The 19,959-nt window shown below is 35.1% G+C and overlaps 1 protein-coding gene across 3 annotated transcripts in view; it reads right to left on the reverse strand.

Moving 5' to 3' along the window:
• LOC150101947 (DNA-binding protein P3A2-like) overlaps window positions 1-19,959 on the reverse strand; it is a 224,591-nt gene that overhangs the window by 112,463 nt on the left and 92,169 nt on the right. For all 3 annotated transcript variants that reach the window (XM_090400040.1, XM_090400038.1, XM_090400039.1), the window contains one exon: window positions 16,276-16,425. In XM_090400040.1, the coding sequence (XP_090256166.1) occupies window positions 16,276-16,425 (150 nt within the window). The remainder of the gene's footprint in view (window positions 1-16,275; window positions 16,426-19,959) is intronic.

Consider the following 19,959-nt stretch of genomic DNA (forward strand, 5'->3'; position numbering starts at 1 on the left):
TGAGCATAACAACAGGGGGAATTTTTGTAAACATATAAATGTAGAGGCAACTTTTAAGTTGTACTATTTTAAGTACTTCCTCTATCTTATCAGCGACATTTTTATGTAAGGCAAGGAACTGCACTTTTATAGTTGACTTGTATATTCATTGGATTACATAATGGCCTTTGTAAGATGTTATTGATGATTTTAGAACTGTAGCAATTTTTTGATCTCTCTCTCCTTAAGATGTCATTTCCTATGTTCATTTCATTGTTATCATTAGATATTGTGTGTGCTCATTCTTTGAGCACACACGCACGCACACACTATCCAAGTTTTAATGATATCTTGCTTTTGGGCTGGATGATGATGATGTAACACAGCATGCAAGTCTCTTCCAGTGTTGAACTTTTTTTCAGTATACTTCAAATGAAGGTCTGCCTTGAATACAGTGAATTGGATTTAGTGGTTTATGCTGTTGAGTAAGTCTATGAAATTGTAAAGGGATGCTCTGGAGCCATGCAAGATAACGAATATAACGCTCACATACCTAAGTCAAACTCGGTGTTGTATGGTATCTATGGAGGGCTGTCTTTCACTCTCATTGCTAGTGCACAGGAGTGAGTCTTTTTATGGAATCATTTAAATATCCTTTGAAATCATTTGTTTATGGAATCATTGCTCCCATGGCTAAGCTCTCTCTGTATTCATAGTAAAGGTCTTTAAACTTTAAGGATATGTTGTTAAGACAATGCTTATAAATAGTCTGATGTTATGTGGTGGAAATATATCTTCTAATAATGGCATGATGTCTTCTCTAGGAATGTTGGTAACAAAAGGCTAGTAGTATTAAACTCAGCAGAATACATGCCAAATCCAAATTAATATCCTTGACCTTGCTAGTGAGAACTAGACTTTTTTTTTTATGTAAGATGGTTATTTTTTTACATAGTAGAGTAGCTATGTATTTACCAGTGGCACTGCGTGTCCATTTAGGTCGGGTGTGCTGTCGTGTGATTTATGCAACCTGCACTACAAAATTCACGTCAATTTGATCATGTGATTGCATTTTTATCAATGTATGAAAGTTTTAAAAGTGCATAGTGCATTAGCGCTCATCTTAATTGGTCCAATGAATTAATTGTAGGGTAAATTTTAATACTTTAAATTATCAATTAATATAATTTTAAATATGCAAAGTATAAAGATCAAATAAACAATAGCTATGCTTCACATATGCCATGTATATGAGAAGCACAAAGGGTTTACGTTTCATGGTGACATTAGATTATCATTGGCAAATACTAGAGTGAGACAGATCATCTGAATTTTGACATGATTTTTAAATACAGTCATGTAATATGCACAGAAATCAGAAAAAAGTAATCACTTGGGAAATTATTATTTTTCTGGATTGAACCAAAGAAAGATTGAAATAACTGTTTTACCTACATATTTAAACACAAGTTCCAACCTCCAACTATAATCATAGTCACATAATCCAGAAAGCAGAAAACGGGCCATTCGGTAGATCGTCAACACTGTTTCCCATTGCAAATATTGGCAAAAGTGTTATAAATTATTTATAGAAAATTATATATTAAAAATTTGTCTATCTTGGTGTCCTAAACACGTCAATTCACACTTCATACACACAAAACAGATCAAAATCAGAAAATAAAAACAGCAACTAATGACAAATGACAATGTTCAATTGGATTGGTTGACACAGTACCCAGAAATCAGTGGTGATTGGTTATTGTGTCAACCAATCCAACTCAGCATACACACACCCTGCCTCGCCTTCTGGGTGTTCTAAAACCACTGGAACGCTAAGAATTTGATCTGCTGCACCATCTGCATGTTCAAAGAGCTCAAAGGTATCCATATTTGTAACAGCGCACCCAGGCTATTAATGCAAATATGATGCAATATTTACGTGTCAAAAGTATCCTCTTCATGAAGTTTAGTATATTGGGTTTAATTTTAGAAATCACACAAAGCCAGGAAACAATTAGGGAAGTCTTTAACAGGAATAAATGAAAAAATATAATATTGGTGATATTGCTATTCCTTGGGTGTGTGCATCCCATACCTAGCACATTTGAAATATATGTCTCTGGTATTTACACAGGTAGTATGTCAGAGAATGCCTAGGTCCACAATACGTCCAAGTGTATCATTCGCCATGTCAATCTTGGAGTAGCATATATACATAGAATGACTGGATATTTTGAAGTAATTTGTTCTTTGATTTCCTTACGACATTACAAAAATCGTTTTTTAAAGCATTTGTTTTATTATAAGTGTTTCATGTGGAATCATTTTCTAATCATCTATAAGTACTGATATCATTAGGTCAATCCTTCATCTTTTTTTGTACATGTTCAAATCAAGAATGATTAGCATGTCCATTATCAGCTTTTAATACTAATATGCTGTTATTTTTACAAGGGTCCATGAGGGCTTTTAATTCAGTTATACAAATATTTCTAGCAGTGGATTTGAAATTGATCAAACGGGCTGCTGGGCTCATACAGTATTTGCAGCATCTCTTAGAATTCTACGTACATTTTTTACTATGTTTACCCATTATGTCTTTGATTTGATGATATGGCAAAACAGTAGCCTTTTGATAAAATATTGCACTCAGCCATTTGGAGAGAGAGAGGATGGAAAGATAGGTTGATCACCATTTTATCCACAGGTAAATCACCTGTGTTTATGGATTCATGTGAAAAAAACAGCCATTCACAGATACTATACAAAACTCAGAATTCGTGTTGGACACATGAATGATATATATATATATATATATATTCATTATCTAGCCAGGTTCAAAAAAAATCCCTTTACAATTTCACTGACTTTCTCAACACCATAACCACTAAATCCAATTCACTGTGTTCAAAGAAATAGAACACTTCCTTCGTTTGGATATTCTTATCTCAGTATACAGTTTTCTGTATACATTGAAGTATACAGAAAACAAGTTCAGCAATGGAGTACATGTATCTGTGTAACATTATCATCGCCGAGAAGGAAGATATTCTTACTTGTAGGCCAGATTCAAAATACTCAAAGGATGAACATACAAAATAACAATGATAACGATGAAAGTGACTCAGAATTTTAATTATAGCAATATAGACTAGGATGATGAGATAGCAACTGGAAGTAAAGAAAATGAGTTTCTTGAGTTTTTGAGGGACAAATACCTCAGGCAGTATGTAATAGAGAGCACACGAGGATTGAGGGTTTTGAATTTGATCATCCCATCTGAGGATGTTATTATAAATGAGGTGTCACATCACTATCCAGTTGTTGAGTGACCATGAAGTGACTACCGAAGTGGTTTTTTTGGAATTATTTCAATATGTAGCCTGCAAAAAAAAAATGTTTATGGGAGGATGACACCAATTGGAGAAAATGGTGTAAGAACTGCTGCAGAAAGATATAGTTGAGATATTGAATGAGCAGTTCATAAAGGTCTTTCATTCTTGTGAATGTGACATCATGGAGCATTTGAGAGCAATTGATGATGATGAGGAGAGACTGCCTGTAAGTTAGGAAACTTGATGTTAATAAGAATGTGGGACTAGACATATCACTACGTATTTTGAAGGAATATGCCAGGGTTAGCCTTGACATATTTGTTTAATATGAGTCTTGCACATGAGTCAAGTTCCAAAGGAGTGGAAGGAGGACAAGATTGTGCTGCTTCATAAGGGAGGTGTCAGAGCACCAGCATCAAATTATAAATCTATCTGTGTGTGTGTGTCAGTTTGTCATTCAACTGATGGAGAGGCTAGTGAGAACCAGGATCCAGAATTGGGTTGACAACAATTATATTATCTTTGATTTGCTAAAGGGGTCATGATTTAGTAATCTACTTACTTATTACAATACAGTGACAGCTTCAATGAACAAAGGAGATGGATACAGAATAGTATACTTAGATTTTGGAAAGGCTTTTGATAAATTACCACAAGATAAGTTAACAGTCAAGCTAGAGCAGATGGGGTTGGATATCAGACTAGTGCATTGGATTGGAGATTGGCTGTCTGAGAGGTATCAACAAGTTGTGTATAGGGGAGAAATATCCCAGAAGAGGAAAGCCAATAGTGGTGTGGCTCAGGGGTCTGTTTTAGTGCCATTGCTGTTATGTTAATGATATCGAGGAAGATTTGTATGGGATATTCAGTTGTTTGCAGATGATGCAAAAAAATTGGGATAAACTATCAAGAGTAGAAAAGATGTCGTGCCTTACTAGAAGACTTGAATAGATTGAGTGAAAGGGCATAGGAGTGGGGGGTGCCAGTTGAATGTTGCAAAATATCATCAACATCATCCTCAAATTCCTGACATGAACCCTCAAGAGGCGTACAGGATATGATAGTACTAAATGAAAAACTTACCACTAATTTCCTATCTACAATTTTCCTCCAAATCAATCTGTTACCTGTCAAGAATCCAACATTATCAGATCTTATATTTCTGTCTTCTAAGACACTTTCTACCGTATCAATCCACCTATATCTTGGTATTCCTCTGGGAGTTTTTCCTGCCAATCTGGCAGAAAACACTAGTTTTGCTAATCTTTCCTCTCTCATTCTGTTTAAGTGATATTAGACCTAAGATTAGTTCTGCTAAGACCTTCCTGAATGCTACCAATGTCAAGTTCGTTCCTAATATAATCATTTTTAACATGATATTACCATTGACCCATCTGTTCATGCCACTAATCTTTCTCCGGGCTCTCATATCTGTGGACTCTAGTATTTCGTCAGATGTTTGAACTTAGTTTGAAATTAGTGTTTTGACTAATTTCTCTCTTATTCCATATGAATTTATTCAACTGACTTCCTACCATACCAGCTTTGTTGATTCTGTTGTATATTTCCATATTTAATTTATCATCTTCAGTAAAAATCGTGCCAAAGTAGCTGAAATGTTTTACTTGTTCCACAGATTCTCCATTCACAATGCAGTAGACATTTTCAACGATTCTGCCTATTTTCATTGTCTTTGTCTTTTTATTGCTGATCTTCATACCATATCTATTACAACAATTATTCAATTTAGTCAGTGAATCTTGCAGACTTGTAGCAGATTTATAACATCATCCGGATAAAGCAAACAGCTGACATTAACATCTCCAATTTATATATCATGTTTAATACCACTTTCCTTCCTAATGTGCCCCATATAGATAATGAATATCAGAGGATATAATGTACATCCTTGTCTGACATCAGATTTAACATTAAACCATCTTCCTGTACTTCCTTCAATTCTAACTGCTAACTTACAACTCAAATAAAGACTAAGTATTGCTTGATATAATGCCTCACTGATACCCTACAACTATAGTGTTTTGAATAGCTTTTCTCTTGGCACCTTGTCATATGCCTTTTCCAGATCAACAAAACTTAAATACAGAACTTTGTTATATTCCCATGATTTCTCAACTATTTAGTGTAAAGTGAAGATCTGATCCTGCCAGCCTCTATTTAGCCTGAATCTAGCTTGTTCTTCACCAAGCTTTCCTTCCACAATCCTTCTGGAATTTGTCCCTCTGTCCAGGGTTTTGGAACTAATCCGTGCAGTGCTGCAAGACTGTTATTCCTCCATACTTGAGCATTTCTGGTCAAATATCATCTACACCAGCCGCCTTTCCACATTTCAGACTTTTGATGGCTTTTTCTTCTTTAAGTATGGATATGTATTTCTGATTGCATGCCTGTGTAAAAATTCGATGTTGCCAAAATAAATCATCTAAAAACATCGACTTTTCACAGTAGGAATTCACCTGAATAATTTTTGTAAAAATGTATATTTTAACCATCTATGTGAAGCCATCTGTATAAAGAGCAAAATAAGCCCAAAGAGGAATTAACTCGCTCATTGTTTAAGAAGGGATGTAGAAGTAATGAGACTAAGAGCATTGCCCGAAATTCGGCATGTCTTTTGAAGACTGTGTGCAAGACCCATTGCAGGTGACCTTCAAGGTAAATATTGAACGGGTGCAATGCGAATCAAAAGGAAAGGCCCATAGACAAGATTAAGGCGGTAAAGGGTGGAAGTATGATTGTCGGCGAATTTTCGAGAAACATAATACAGGTTTCTCCAAACTATTAGCAAGACTCGCACGTGGACGCTAGGGGTCACAAAAACTTAATCAAAGGAGCAGGGACTCTGGTGTATAAAAGGGTTGGTTCGAAGATGAGAGAGTTTTCCTTTTCTTCATCCTGAGTGATCCATCCACCAGAAATCGAGAACGAGGTGTCGTATTTTCCGGTGAGGAAGACGGAGAGGCCCGTCCACAGATAGTCGTTCCAGTCACAGCCGAAGATATCCAGAGGCGATAAGTTAAGGAGAAATCTTGCCATATTGGTCCTGATGTCAAGTAAGCACGCGACCTGACTTATGCAGAAATCCTTCACCGGACAGTTCAAGACGCCGGAAAAAACCTACCCTATATCCCGCCAGCTGCCACGACTATTCATCGGCACCCTTTAACGCTTCGAGGAAAATTCCAAAACACGGAATGGAGGAGAGAATCCCCACTCAAGCGCCGGAATAAGGAAAGAAGGACAGACAAGATAGAAAGAGACCCATGAGAGTCTATTTTTTTCATAGTTTCTTTGTGATTTATGAAAGGATTCTCTATCGAACTGCTAAGTTGTCTGGTTTAAGGAGATAGTATTTAGAATGTTAACATTTCTCATAAAAGAGTAAAATAGCTAATGAGTGAAACATGAGTGCAGTTAATTTCCCTGGGAGAAAATATTGAGCTATTAAAATTTCTTTCATTGATTATATGTGTACTTATGATTGAATTTTATGATAGAGTATGTTCCTGATGTCATACCATTGGAATGTTTGAAACTCAATGAGGTGGATTGTATAAATATTATTGCCTAGATTATGATTAAGTACTTGAAAGGAATGAGATAATGGCAATGAAATAATGGCAAATATCTGTTGGATTTCTGCTCAGGACATGGATTGGTTATTACTAACACCATGTTCCAACATAAAAATGTACACAAATTCACATGGAGAGAAGAGGCTAGGAATAAGAAAAGTCTCATTGACTATGTTATTGTTGATAGTGATGTTTTCTCCCTGGTGCAGGACACCAGAGTGTACAGAGGATTTGAAATTGGAAGTAATCACTATTTAGTCTTGAGCAGCATAAAATTGAATTTCATATCGAAAAGAATAATATGTAAGAAAGTTTTAAAGCGAATAAAAGTTGAGCAGCTCTCAGATGTGAACTGTAGACTAAAATACAGAAAGATTATTGAAAAGAAAATGAAAGAGTTTGAGAACAGGAATCAAACCTTGGAGATTCAGTGGCAAACTCTGAAGAAAACATTGATTGATTCTGCCAGAGAGGCATGTGGTAAGGTTGTTTGCAAGGATAAAAAAATCAGAACCCCCTGGTGAACACAGGAAGTTAAAGAGGCAGTGAAGGAAAAGAAGAAAGCATATCAAAAGTTCCTGGCAAATAACTCAGCTTTTACTCTTACAGAATACAGAGACAAATGTAAGAAAGCTAAACAGTGTGTAAAACTAGCTAAACAAAAGTCATGGGAGGACTTTGGCAATAATATAGAAAATAAATATCAAGAAGGTGGCAAAATATTCTGGAGGTTGTTGAAGAAGCTTAGGAATGGAGGAAAGAGTGCTGTAAAAGGAGTTAGAGATGATAAAGGTGACATGAAAACAGGAGAAAAAGATATCCTTGAAGTATGGAGTAATTACTTTGAAAAACTGCTAAATGAAACAAGCAGTAATGACAGCACAGTGATAAAAAAACACTGACCAGGCATGCAGTCAGGAATACATATCCATACTTGAAGTAGAAAAAGCCATCAAAGGCTTGAAATGTGGAAAGTAGTAGATGATATTCGACCAGAAATGCTGAAGTATGGTGGTATAAAAGTCTTACAGTGGCTGCACTGCATAGTTCAGAAAGCCTGGACGGAGGGACGAATTCCCGATGATTGGAGTAGAGCTCTCATAGTACCCATATATAAAAAGGGAAATAAAACTGAATGTGAGAATTACAGAGGTATTTCCCTACTGAGTGTTCCTGGCAAGATCTATGCAAGTATACTTGAGAAACGGTTGAGAAGAATTGTGGAAGAAAAGCTTGGTGAAGAACAAGCTGGATTCAGGCCAAATAGAGGCTGTCAGGATCAGATTTTCACTTTACGACAAATAGTCGAGAAAGCATGGGAATATAACAAAGTTCTGTATTTAAGTTTTGTCAATTTGGAAAAGGCATATGACAAGGTGCCAAGAGAGAAGCTATTCAATACGCTGCAGTTATATGGTGTCAATGGGACATTATATCAAGCAATACTTAGTCTTTATTTGAGTTGTAAGTCAGCAGTTAGAATTGAAGGAAGTACAGGAAGATGGTTTAATGTTAAATCTGGTGTGAGACAAGGATGTACATTATCCCCTCTGTTATTCATTATCTATATGGATCACATTATGAAGGAAAGTGGTATTAAACCTGATATCAAAATTGGAGATGTTAATGTCAGCTCTTTGCTTTATGCAGATGATGTTATACTTCTAAATAAATCCGCTACAAGTCTGAGATTCTCTAACTAAATTGAATAGCTGTTGTAATAGATATGGTATGAAGGTCAGCAATAAAACGACAAAGACAATGAAAATAGGCAGAATCATTGAAAATGTCAACTGTGTTGTGAATGGAGAACCTGTGGAACAAGTAAAACATTTCAGCTACTTAGGCACGATTTTTACTGAAGATGGTAAATTAAATATAGAAATAGACAACAGAATCAGCAAAGCTGGTATGGTGGGAAGTCAATTGAATAAATTCATATGGAATAAGAGAGAAATTAGTCGGAACACTAAATTACCTGTATACAAGACAGTGTTCAAACCAGTTTTAACTTATGGATATGAGAGCTGGGTCAGAAGTAAAACACTTGATCAAAGACTAGAAACCGCATATATCAGAGTTCTGAGAAAGATTAGAGGCGTGAACAGATGGCATCAATGGCAATATCATATTAAAAATGAGGATATTAGGAAAGAACTTGACATTGTCAGCATCCAGGAATGCGTTAGCAGAGCTAATCTCAGGTGGTATGGTCACTTAAATAGAATGGGAGAGGAAAGATTAGCAAAACAAGTGTTCTCTGCCAGGTTGGCAGGAAAACGACCCAGAGGAAGACCAAGATATAGGTGGATTGATACGGTACAAAGTTCCTTAGACGATAGAAATATAAGATCTGATAATGTTGGAGTCTTGACAAGTAACAGACTGATTTGGAGGAAAATTGTAGACAGGAAGTTAGTAATGATGTAATTTTTTCATGTAGTACTGTCATATCCTGTACAGCCCTTGAGGGTACATGGCAGGAATTTGATGATGATGATGATGAAGGAATGAGATTCTGAGGGATATATTTATATACATGTTTAATCAGGCGACATCCCAGCTGGCATGAAATTCTGTCATGTTGTACCATCATTTGATATTGTGGTTTAAGCCAATAAGAATACAATTTGGTCAGCTAAATCTCAAATTGCCAGCCCATTTGTTCAGTATCCAGGTAGATACCTAACAGGATGCACAACGAGAAGGTGAGTATTGGACATCGGGTCAGAAGCCCTGTTCAGTTCTCCACATTCCTTTAAAGGCTATGTGGAGGTCTCCTCTCAGTTATACAGCTGTGACCCTTAAGCACCCCATTGCAAAATATAAGGTTTTAAAATTTGGGAAACAAAGATGGGATGTAGAATTATGCTCAGTGGGTACATATTGTGGGAGGTGAAGGAAATAAGAGATCTTAAAGTTATGATGGATAAAGATCTAAAATTAGAGGACACATTGCCAAAATTGTGAGGACAACATAATAAATTCTGGGAATGATGCAGAGGACACTGACTTGTAGAAGTAAGGAGATTCTTGTTCCATTGTATACGGCTCTGATTAGGCCATGCATGTATGTGCACAGATATGGTCACCTGATTTTCAAAAAGATGAAGAGATATTGGAAAGGGCCCAGAGACAACTGACTAAGGTAGTTTCTGATTTCTATGGAATGAATATGATTAAAAGTTGAGAAAATGCAATTTACAGAGTCTAGTGGATAGGAGGAAGAGTGGTGTACAAGTTGTTAAGGAGTTGTTATAGGATCAATGTTGAAGCGGTTTCCCATAAAATGGTGGGAGATCAGAGGACAACAAGAGGTCATCACTGGAAGCTATATAAGGAGGGTGTAAACAATGGAGTGAACAGCAGATTTTTTACATGCAGAGTTGTGAATGATTGGAATGCCTTTCCTGAGAATGTGGTATCTGCAGAGAATTTGAATGTATTTAAGGTGCAGTATCATGAGCTGTGTGTATGACAAAGGGACCTCCTAGATGAGTCTTTGACTCCATGGGGGTCTGAGGGTAATAATAATATTACAACTTTTTATGCGTCTGATTAATATAAAAAAAATACAATATACATATTTAGGGTTGTAAACGGGTCATTTATATCTTATATAATTTTTAAACGTTAAATAGAGATCCTGATTATTTCCTTAATTTCTCAACTGTTTGTTGTAAATAATTATTCTTCACAATTCTTCCTAGCATTTTCATAAGTATGCTTATATAAATCTTTCCTGGAATACTTAGTATTGATATTTCTCTGCATTCCAACATTATTTCTTTTTTATTTATTTATTTATTTTTTAATAAACTGGCATGATGAGAGCTCTACTTCAAATGGAATTCAGCCTTTGTGCTTAAACTTTCCATATCATGCAGTATAGTCACTGCAAAACTGTTATACCACTGTATTTAATGGCAGGTCCCCCCCCCACACACACACACACACTTCCTCTTGGAAATGCAGGTTTTGCATTCTACAAAAGAGATAAATCAGCCATAACACATGCAATTTATATCCATGACAGACTGTCATCATAGGCTTAGCTGAGTCAGTAGTAATTCTGATTAAATTATTGCTATCACATTTCAGATCAAATAACAACTGCACCAAATGATTTCTACATTTCAGGTTTCTGATTTCTATATTTTTAAGAGTAATCATTCCAAATATACAGAATGAGAATTAACAATCTGAGATTTGCAGATGACATTGTTATTATTGAAGAAGACGAAAGAGAACTACAAAAAAACACTGGAACTGTTAAATGAGGAAGAGAAGAGATTTGGACTTGTTATGAACTTGGAAAAAACAAAGACAATGGTATTTGGTGAGAAGAACATGAAACAAAAGATACAAGTGGATGGAACTGATATAGAAAATGTAGAACAATTCACATATTTGGGAAGTAAACTGACATATGACTTGGACTGTAAAAAAGAAATAAAGATCAGGATTGCAAAGGGAAGAACAAATCTGAAGGCCATGGATAACATCTGGAAAAGTAAAATGATCAGTCTGCAAACAAAACTAAGATTACTGGAAACATGCATCTTCAGCAGTGTACTGTATGGATCTGAAACATGGGTAATAAATAAAGAATCAAGAAAAAGAATTTTGGCATTTGAAAGAACTTGTTACAGGAAGATTCTAAGAATAGGATGGGTACATAAAATCACCAATGAAAAACTCTATCAGAAGATACAACCAAAAGAGAATCTAATGCAGAAGATTATAAAATGGAAGCTGCAATTATTTGGACACATCTGTAGAATGAGTGAGGACCGGAAGATAAAGACATTTATGTTTGGTATTTTGGATGGTTTAAGCAGAAGAGGTAGACCATACAGAGAATGGATAGATAATATAAAAGAGTGGTGTGGAATGGGTGTACAAAAACTGCAACACTGTGCACTGGACAAAGAAAGGTGGAAGAAGATAGTGAAACAGGCATCAGACATCAACGGGCAGTGAGCCCATGGTTCGTGATGATGATGATGACTCCAAATATCCAGAGTATTCTTATCAAGGGGTTTTATGATTTTGATTCCTTTTGTCCCCTTAATCTTTACTTCAATTCTAAGCTTGTAAGTCAGCTTACAAGCCACGTACTTTTCATTCGATTTCTTCTTGAACTTCCTGTATCTATCATGGCGTTCTTATTTTACTATCTAAGCAGACAATCTCACATCATGCTTTCCTTGCCATTTCCTTCAGATTTTGTCACAAAATCTTAAGTTTTTTGTTTCTTGCATTCAAACTCTCTTCTTATCCCCCACCCCCCCAGTGATATTTGTATACTCGAGTCTATAGTCCATATCTGATAGTTGGTTGACTTTGATTCTTTTCAGAACTTGTATACAAATTTTCCATTTCAATAAGATATTCATTCTTATCCTGCTCAGCATTAGATGGTGATCACTTTCTATATCAAATTCACTGTACACTATTGTGTTTGGACCAATATCTATCAGCAAAAAAAACATAATAAATAAGACTTTTCATGTTTAATACTTGCAGAAACTTGCAGTGTTAATGTACTGCAAGTTTCTAACTTCTCATGGGTGAGTTTCACATAATAACTAGTTCAGTACATATCCTAAGCAGAAATCTAAAAGTTACTTTACCATAAAAATATACAACAATTCATAAAATAAAAGAAAACACTGACTGATTCAGCCAGAGAAGCATATGGTGAGGTTGACTGCAAGGATAGAAAAATCAGAACTCCATGGTGGACACAAGAAGTTAAAGAGTCAGTGAAGGAAAAGAAGTAAGCATATCAAAAGTTCCTGGCAAATAAGTCAGCACAAGCTGACTTATTTGCCAGAATACAGAGACAAATATAAGAAAGCCAAACACTGTGTAAAACAAGGCTAAACAAAAGTCATGAGAAGACTTTGGTAAGAACATAGAAAATAAATATCAAGCTGGCAAGATATTCTGGAGGTTATTGAAGAAGCTCAGAAATGGAGGCTCTGTAAAAAGAAGCTCTGTAAAAGGAATTATAGATGATAAAGCTGACATGAAAAGTGGAGAAAAAGATATCCTTGAAGTATGGAGTAATTACATCAAAAAATTGCTAAATGAAACAAACAGTGATAGCAAATTTATAAAAAACACTCAACAGGCATGCAGTCAGGAATACACATCCATACTTGAAGTAGAAAAAGCCATCAAAAGGCCTGAAATGTGGAAAGGCAGAAGGAGTAGATCATATACCAGAAATGCTCAAGTATGGAGGTATGAAAGTCTTACAGTGGCTGCACTGCACAGTTCAGAAGGCCTGGACAGAGGGACGAATTCCAGATGATTGGAGTAGAGCTCTCATAGTATCCATATATAAAAAGGGAAATAAAACTGAATGACAATTACAGAGATATTTCTCTACTGAGTGTTCCTGGTAAGATTCAAGCAAGTATACTTGAGAAACGGCTGAGAAGGATTGTGGAAGAAAAGCTTGGTGAAGAACAAGCTGCATTCAGGCGAAATAGAGGCTGTCAGAATCAGACTTTACAACAAATAGTTGGGAAATCATGGGAATATAACAAAGATCTGTATTTAAGTTTTGTAGATCTGGAAAAGGCATATGACAAGATGCCAAGAGAGAAGCTATTCAAAATGCTAAAGTTATATGGTGTCAATGGGGCATTATATCAAACAATACTTAGTCTTTATTTGAGTTGTAAGTCAGCAGTCAGAATTGAAGGAAGTACAGGAAGATGGTTTAATGTTAAATCTGTAGCCAGACAAGGATGTACATTATATCCTCTATTATTCATTATCTATATGGATCACATCATGAAGGAAAGTAATATTAAACCTGATATCAAAATTGGAGATGTTAATGTCAGCTTTTTGCTTTATCCGGACGATGTTATACTTCTAAATAAATCTGCTACAAGTATGCACGATTCCCTGACTAAATTGAATAACTGTTGTAATAGATATGGTATGAAGGTCAGCAGTAACAAGACAAAGACAATGAAAATAGGCAGAAGAACTGAAAATATCAATTGCATTGTGAATGGAGAACCTATAGAACAAGTAAAACATTTCAGCTATTTAGGCATGATTTTTAGTGAAGAGGTTAGATTAAATATGGAAATAGACAACAGAATCAACAAAGCTAGTATGGTAGGAAGTCATCTGAATAAATTTATATGGAATAAGAGAGAAATTGGTCAAAACACCATCCTGCATACAGCCAATTTAGTGTTTTGACCAATTTCTCTCTTATTCCATATAATTTATTCAGATGACTTCCTACCATACCATCTTTGTTTGAACAGTGTTCAAACCAATTTTGACTTATGGATCTGAGAGCTGGGCCAGAAGTAAAACACTTGACCAAAGACCAGAGACTGCAGATATGAGAGTCCTGAGAAAGATTAGGGGCATGAACAGATGGCATCAATGGCAATATCATATTAAAAATGAGGATATTAGGAAAGAACTTGACATTGTTAGCATCCAGCGATGTGTTAGCAGAGCTAATCTCAGATGGTATGGATACTTAAACAAAAATTGGAGAGGAAAGATTAGCCAAAACAAGTGTTCTCTGCCAAGTTAGCAGTAAAAAAATCCACAGGAAGACCAAGATATAGGTGGATTGATACGATAAAAAGTGCCTTAGAAGATAGAAACATAAGATCTGATAATGTTGGTCTTGACAAGTAACAGATTGATTTGGAGGAAAATTGTAGATAGAAAGTTTCATGTAATACTATCATATGCTGTACACCAAGAGGATACATGGCAGGAATTTGATGATGATAATGATGAAGAAAGCATTTGCAGTTTTTGGAAAAAATAAATGGAATTGGCACGAATGTAATCATGATAGCAATGTTCACTTTATGGGGCGAAAGCCAATTTGGATGTAACTGTCTTCAGTAATGTGAAAGTGCTCCCTATATAATTTGCATCAACTGGCATGGAGTATTCTTCTTCCACATTTCTGAAGATGGCTACATTCAAAACAGCTTTCACCCCATAAGTGGACATTAATATCATAATTTCTTCCATACTGATCGTCCATTTCTCACTCAAAAATTGCACATACTTTCATATCTTTGTTTATTTTTATGTTTTATGCATTTTTAAACTTGAATAATCACACATTACTTCTTATCTCATGATACTCATTATCTTGCATCTTGGGTGTTTGTTCTTTACCTTTTATACCATGAATTTTATTTATTATTTCTATAATTCGGTTTTAACTTATTTCTATATCCTAAACTTTACCCATTAATTTTATACTACTGGTTTTTATTCGGTACTTCTTTACCTCAGATTTTGTGCTTACATTACTTTTCCATTTTATTTTATACTCAAAGTTTATTCAGTACTATTTCATATCTCTAAGGGTGTTTTCTTTCTTTTTTTCATAAACGATTTATCTTATTTTAAAGGCAACCTTACTAAACAGTTAATCTAGTTCCATACTGTTTCCATACATCTAGAAGAAGTTTACACCACCAAGGTAGGTACATGATAATCATTATTTCTACTTATCAATGAAACAGATGTCTTCTTTTCATTCATATAGTTTTGACCACATTTCATGGCATAATCAGAAATCAACTGCAGCCAAAAACAGTTGATTAAAGCAAGGTGCACCATAACATAAGCAGCTTGCTTATATATTATGTTTATTCTTTTCTCCAAATTTTCCCAAAACATTTCTATATGTCTGGGATTTATACTAATCTGCTGTTTTTAGGTCTCTAATAGGAACCAGCTTTTTCTTTATATTAGCTTCAGCCTATGATAACTAAAAAAAATTGAAAAGTTGTGAATGATTGAAATGCATTGCCTGAGAGTGTGGTGTCTGCAGAGAATTTAAATGTATTTAAGGCACAATATGATGAGCTGTGTGTGTGTATGACAAAGGGACCTCCCATGAATCTGACTCCATGGAGCTCTTGGGATAATAATATAACAATACAATTTGGTCAGATAAGTTATTAATAATTTATAACCTTTATATTTAAGTAAAAGACATGAGAACAGAATATGAGAAAAATCAACTATTCTCACTCAACTGTAAGTTGTTTGGAAACTGAAAACCATGCTCAGTTAACACCTCTTGAATCTTTACCAGTTTAACATGAGATCAAACAATGTAAGAAAATTTGTAAACTTTTAATCAATAGCAATAAATTCTTTTTTTAGTATAAGCAAAATAAGAAATGCATTAATTATTAATTAAAAAAGTTGTTCAAAAGCTATATATTTAAATTTTGTTCCATTACTGAAAAATGAAACTCAAGAGAACATTTAAATACTCAAAAAATTAAAGCATAATTTGTAATAGCACTCATTCTAAAATATGCAAAAATAATTACCTGAGTCATTTTTTCAACAGGAGTAGGAATTCCATCAATAACAAGAGGAGGCAGTTCATGCAGCGTAGGGTCAAACTGAGATTGTGGAGGTGCTTGTTGTGCCAGAGCAGTTTCAAGTTCTTGAACAATCACATTTTTGCAATTTTTAATCTGTGAATGATAAAATATAACTACTTTTTACAAATTTCTAAATTCATTATCAATTCCTGATCTGTGTCCTCAAGGTGTGTATGACAGTGCTACATAATTAAGATTACATTATTATAAGCTTCTTATCAATGATTTTCTTCCAAATTATTCTGTTATTAGGTCCTGAAAATAATCATATCTTAATTTCAGTATCTTAAGGCACTACGAACTGATCAATCCATCATAGGTCTTGGTTTTTTTTTTTTTTTCGTCCTGACATTAAACACCTGTTTTGCTAATCTTTCTTGCTCCATTTTGTTAAAGTAACTGTACCACTCTATCACACATTTCCAAATGTTAATGATACCACTTAGCCATATCCCCCATGCATTGCAAACATCCTTTCTCTGCAGATTCTTATGCTATAGCACTACTTTGAACTGCATTCTAAGATCATCATAATCACCTACCCTGCAGTTCCATATATACCTCTTAACTGAAAATTTCATGTTTGGCAACCTCTGAAGTTGGACAAATCCTCTTATGCTATCACAAGATCCAGCTCTCAAACACCAAGTCCCTCCCCATCACATGGTGTTTCAAGTAATAATAGAGATCTACAAGTCAACCAAAGTTGGTCATGCACATTACAGAGGTGAGTACACAAAACAGCCTGGAGGTAACTTATACTCGTATACAAATACCAGAGTACCAGGAACATAGTTGGTTGTCTTCATCAGTATGTTGTGGCCTCAGATTGTAGGAACTGGTGAAACCTGGGCTCTTCATAGTATATAGAGTTGTATATATACTAACATATCCAGTTAGTATAAACATATACTAACTGGAATCAACGGTAAAGGATACAGTATTTTTAGGAAGGACTGACAAGGTAGGAAAGGAGACAGGTGTGCTGCTAATGATACTGGATGATTTAAGTAAATTATGCTTCAGAAGAAATTATACTTCTGTTTTAATCCTTTACCAAAGCATAAGCAAAAAAGCTTTATATGCAAGGTATCTTCACAACTAGTCTACTTATTATATATAGAGGTTGTTGACTTCATGTCAATTAAACTGGCCTGGGTAGTGGCTGGTTCTGATTTATTGAGGTATCATGACAGGAGGCCAGACACTAGGAAGATACCATACCAGAGTTCGATCAATGCAACAGTCTTATATTTTGCATATAAATGTTACAAAATGGTGTATCACTACATTATTAAATTTGCTGGCCTGGTTGGCCAAAAGATTAGCACATCTGCTCTCCAACCAACAGGCTGCTAGTTTGAATCACACTGTGGACATCGATGTTTGTGACTGTCTTTAGGTGGGAGAGCAATCTCATCACATGGTGTGAGACCACCATCCTGCTTACTGGAGGCCTGATATGGCTTGAAAAATAAGTTCCTTTTCTCATATATATATATATATAAAATCAATCAACAAAATACAAAAAAAGAAAAAAAAATTTCTTCATCCTCCCACAGTATGAATGTACTATAGGTTTACAAATAAACCTTTCATGGGTGGGAGCCACATAAAAAATAAAATAAAATAAACTCCACATATCAGAAATAGAAAGTTTTTTCCCTCTGGGTTTCAAAGTATAATATACTTTGTAACTCAGAGGGAAAACAACTTTCTACATCTATCTAGGATTTGAGTAGATTTGAGTCTTTTTCAACACAGCAGTGAGTTTAAGTTTTCTGGTGTGAGGTGGAGTCTAACAAGGTCAAGTACATGGTAAAGTGTTGTTACAGACCTACTGGATCAGTTGCTGGAGAGGATGAAATGCCAGATCAACCTGATGAGTGCTAAACAAATAATCTGATGAGAAGAATGTAGCTCAATTCACTGAGCTACTGTGAGACAAGTTTTGAAGCAGCACGTGATAGAAGGAACCCGAGGTCAAAGTGTGCCAGTTATCGTTATAACATCAGATAAGGTTTCAGTTAAAAATGTAACTGTTTTGCCTTCAGCTGTTGAAAGTGATCATGTTCTAATGACACAGGAAGTGGCTATGGATGTTCCATCAGAAAAGGTTACATGTTGAACTCCAAAGCATAAAATTAGACAAGAATATAAAGTTTAATCCTATGGTATATGTTCTTGGATGGAAAGATATCACCATTGCATGGAAAGCTCACTAAAAAAAAATAAAAACTTAAATGATGTAATATCAGAATGTGTCCCTACAGTTTGAAGAATAAATAGAGTAGGAGTGAAATGGATGTGCAGTCTTATTAAGCAAAAGATTCTCAAGAAAAAGATGTAGAAGGAATACTATCTGCATAAGGATAATGTCAGCTATGAAAACTATAAGGCAAAGGCCAGAGTCACAAGTATCCTAAGGAAATCTTAGTCTGAGCAAAAAAAGAAACTGACTCTGCAAGCTAAGCACAACTGAAAAAAATTCTATTGTTATACTGCAAGTAAAAGAAAGAATGACTGTGAAAGAATAATTCTACTGAATTCAAGGGGAACGCTGGTAGTTTTGAATAAAATGATGCAGAAGAGATTGTTCAACTAATGAGCACCCATTTTGTTAAGAGCTATCACCTTCGTGTATGCAATATGGAGCTAAATGCTATCTCTATACCAAATGAAGGAACTTAGGTGTGTATGGAGGAGATATCAGCATTGATGGTAGACACATTCAGCTAAACTGGCTGTACCTTTCACCTTGCATAATTTAAGTCTCAATCACAGGAATGATTCGACAGAGGAGTGGAAAGAACGTATGATAATACTATTACACAAAAGTGGTGAAAAGACTAATGTATCTAATTACTGACATATCAGTATCTCTGGAGTGGTGGTGAAGATGGGCTGACAGAGAATCTATGCTTTGCAATGAACAGCATGAGTTTACTAAGGGAAGGTCATGTTTGAGTATATTCTGTAATAAGGTCATGCAGTTTACTTAGACAAAGGAAATCGATACACCATGATACTTTTGGACTTTGCTAAGGCTTTTAAAGGGATACAAGATGGAAGACTGCTGCATAAGTTGGAATTTATGGAATATGATGATATGGATGGATAAGCAGTGTATGGAGAATATAAGGTGACCAGTCATTAATTACATTAATGACATATCCTTCCCGATGTCATTAATGTAATTAATGACATTGGGAAGGATATGACAGGAGATATACAGCTGTTTGCTGATGATGCAAAGATAGGCAGGATAATCAGAAATGCAAATGACATACAGCATTTGCAGAATGATTTGAACAAAATGGAATTATGAGCACATGAAAAAATGAAGCAGCTGTCACTTTTCACAATGTTAGTATTTTTTTTTATATTTCTCCCATACATGAAAGGCAGAAAAAACTATAAAAAAACAGATGCTATGAGTGAGCACGATCAAGAATAAAGTAATCTGCAAGAAATGAACATAAACCGGGTTGTATATCATCCGAAGAATTTTTTAAATAATTAAAATAAACATAAAAAAGATAAAAAAACACCAACAAGTTTCGGCAACTTGACTGTTTGGCTACGTCAGGGTGTACAAAAAAGATACAAAACAACTTAACATGTTCA

The sequence above is a fragment of the Typopeltis vanoorti genome, chromosome 11 (assembly GCF_054136105.1).
Source record: "Typopeltis vanoorti isolate ZY-2024b chromosome 11, IOZ_Tvanoo_1.0, whole genome shotgun sequence".
NCBI classification, from domain to species: domain Eukaryota; kingdom Metazoa; phylum Arthropoda; class Arachnida; order Uropygi; family Thelyphonidae; genus Typopeltis; species Typopeltis vanoorti.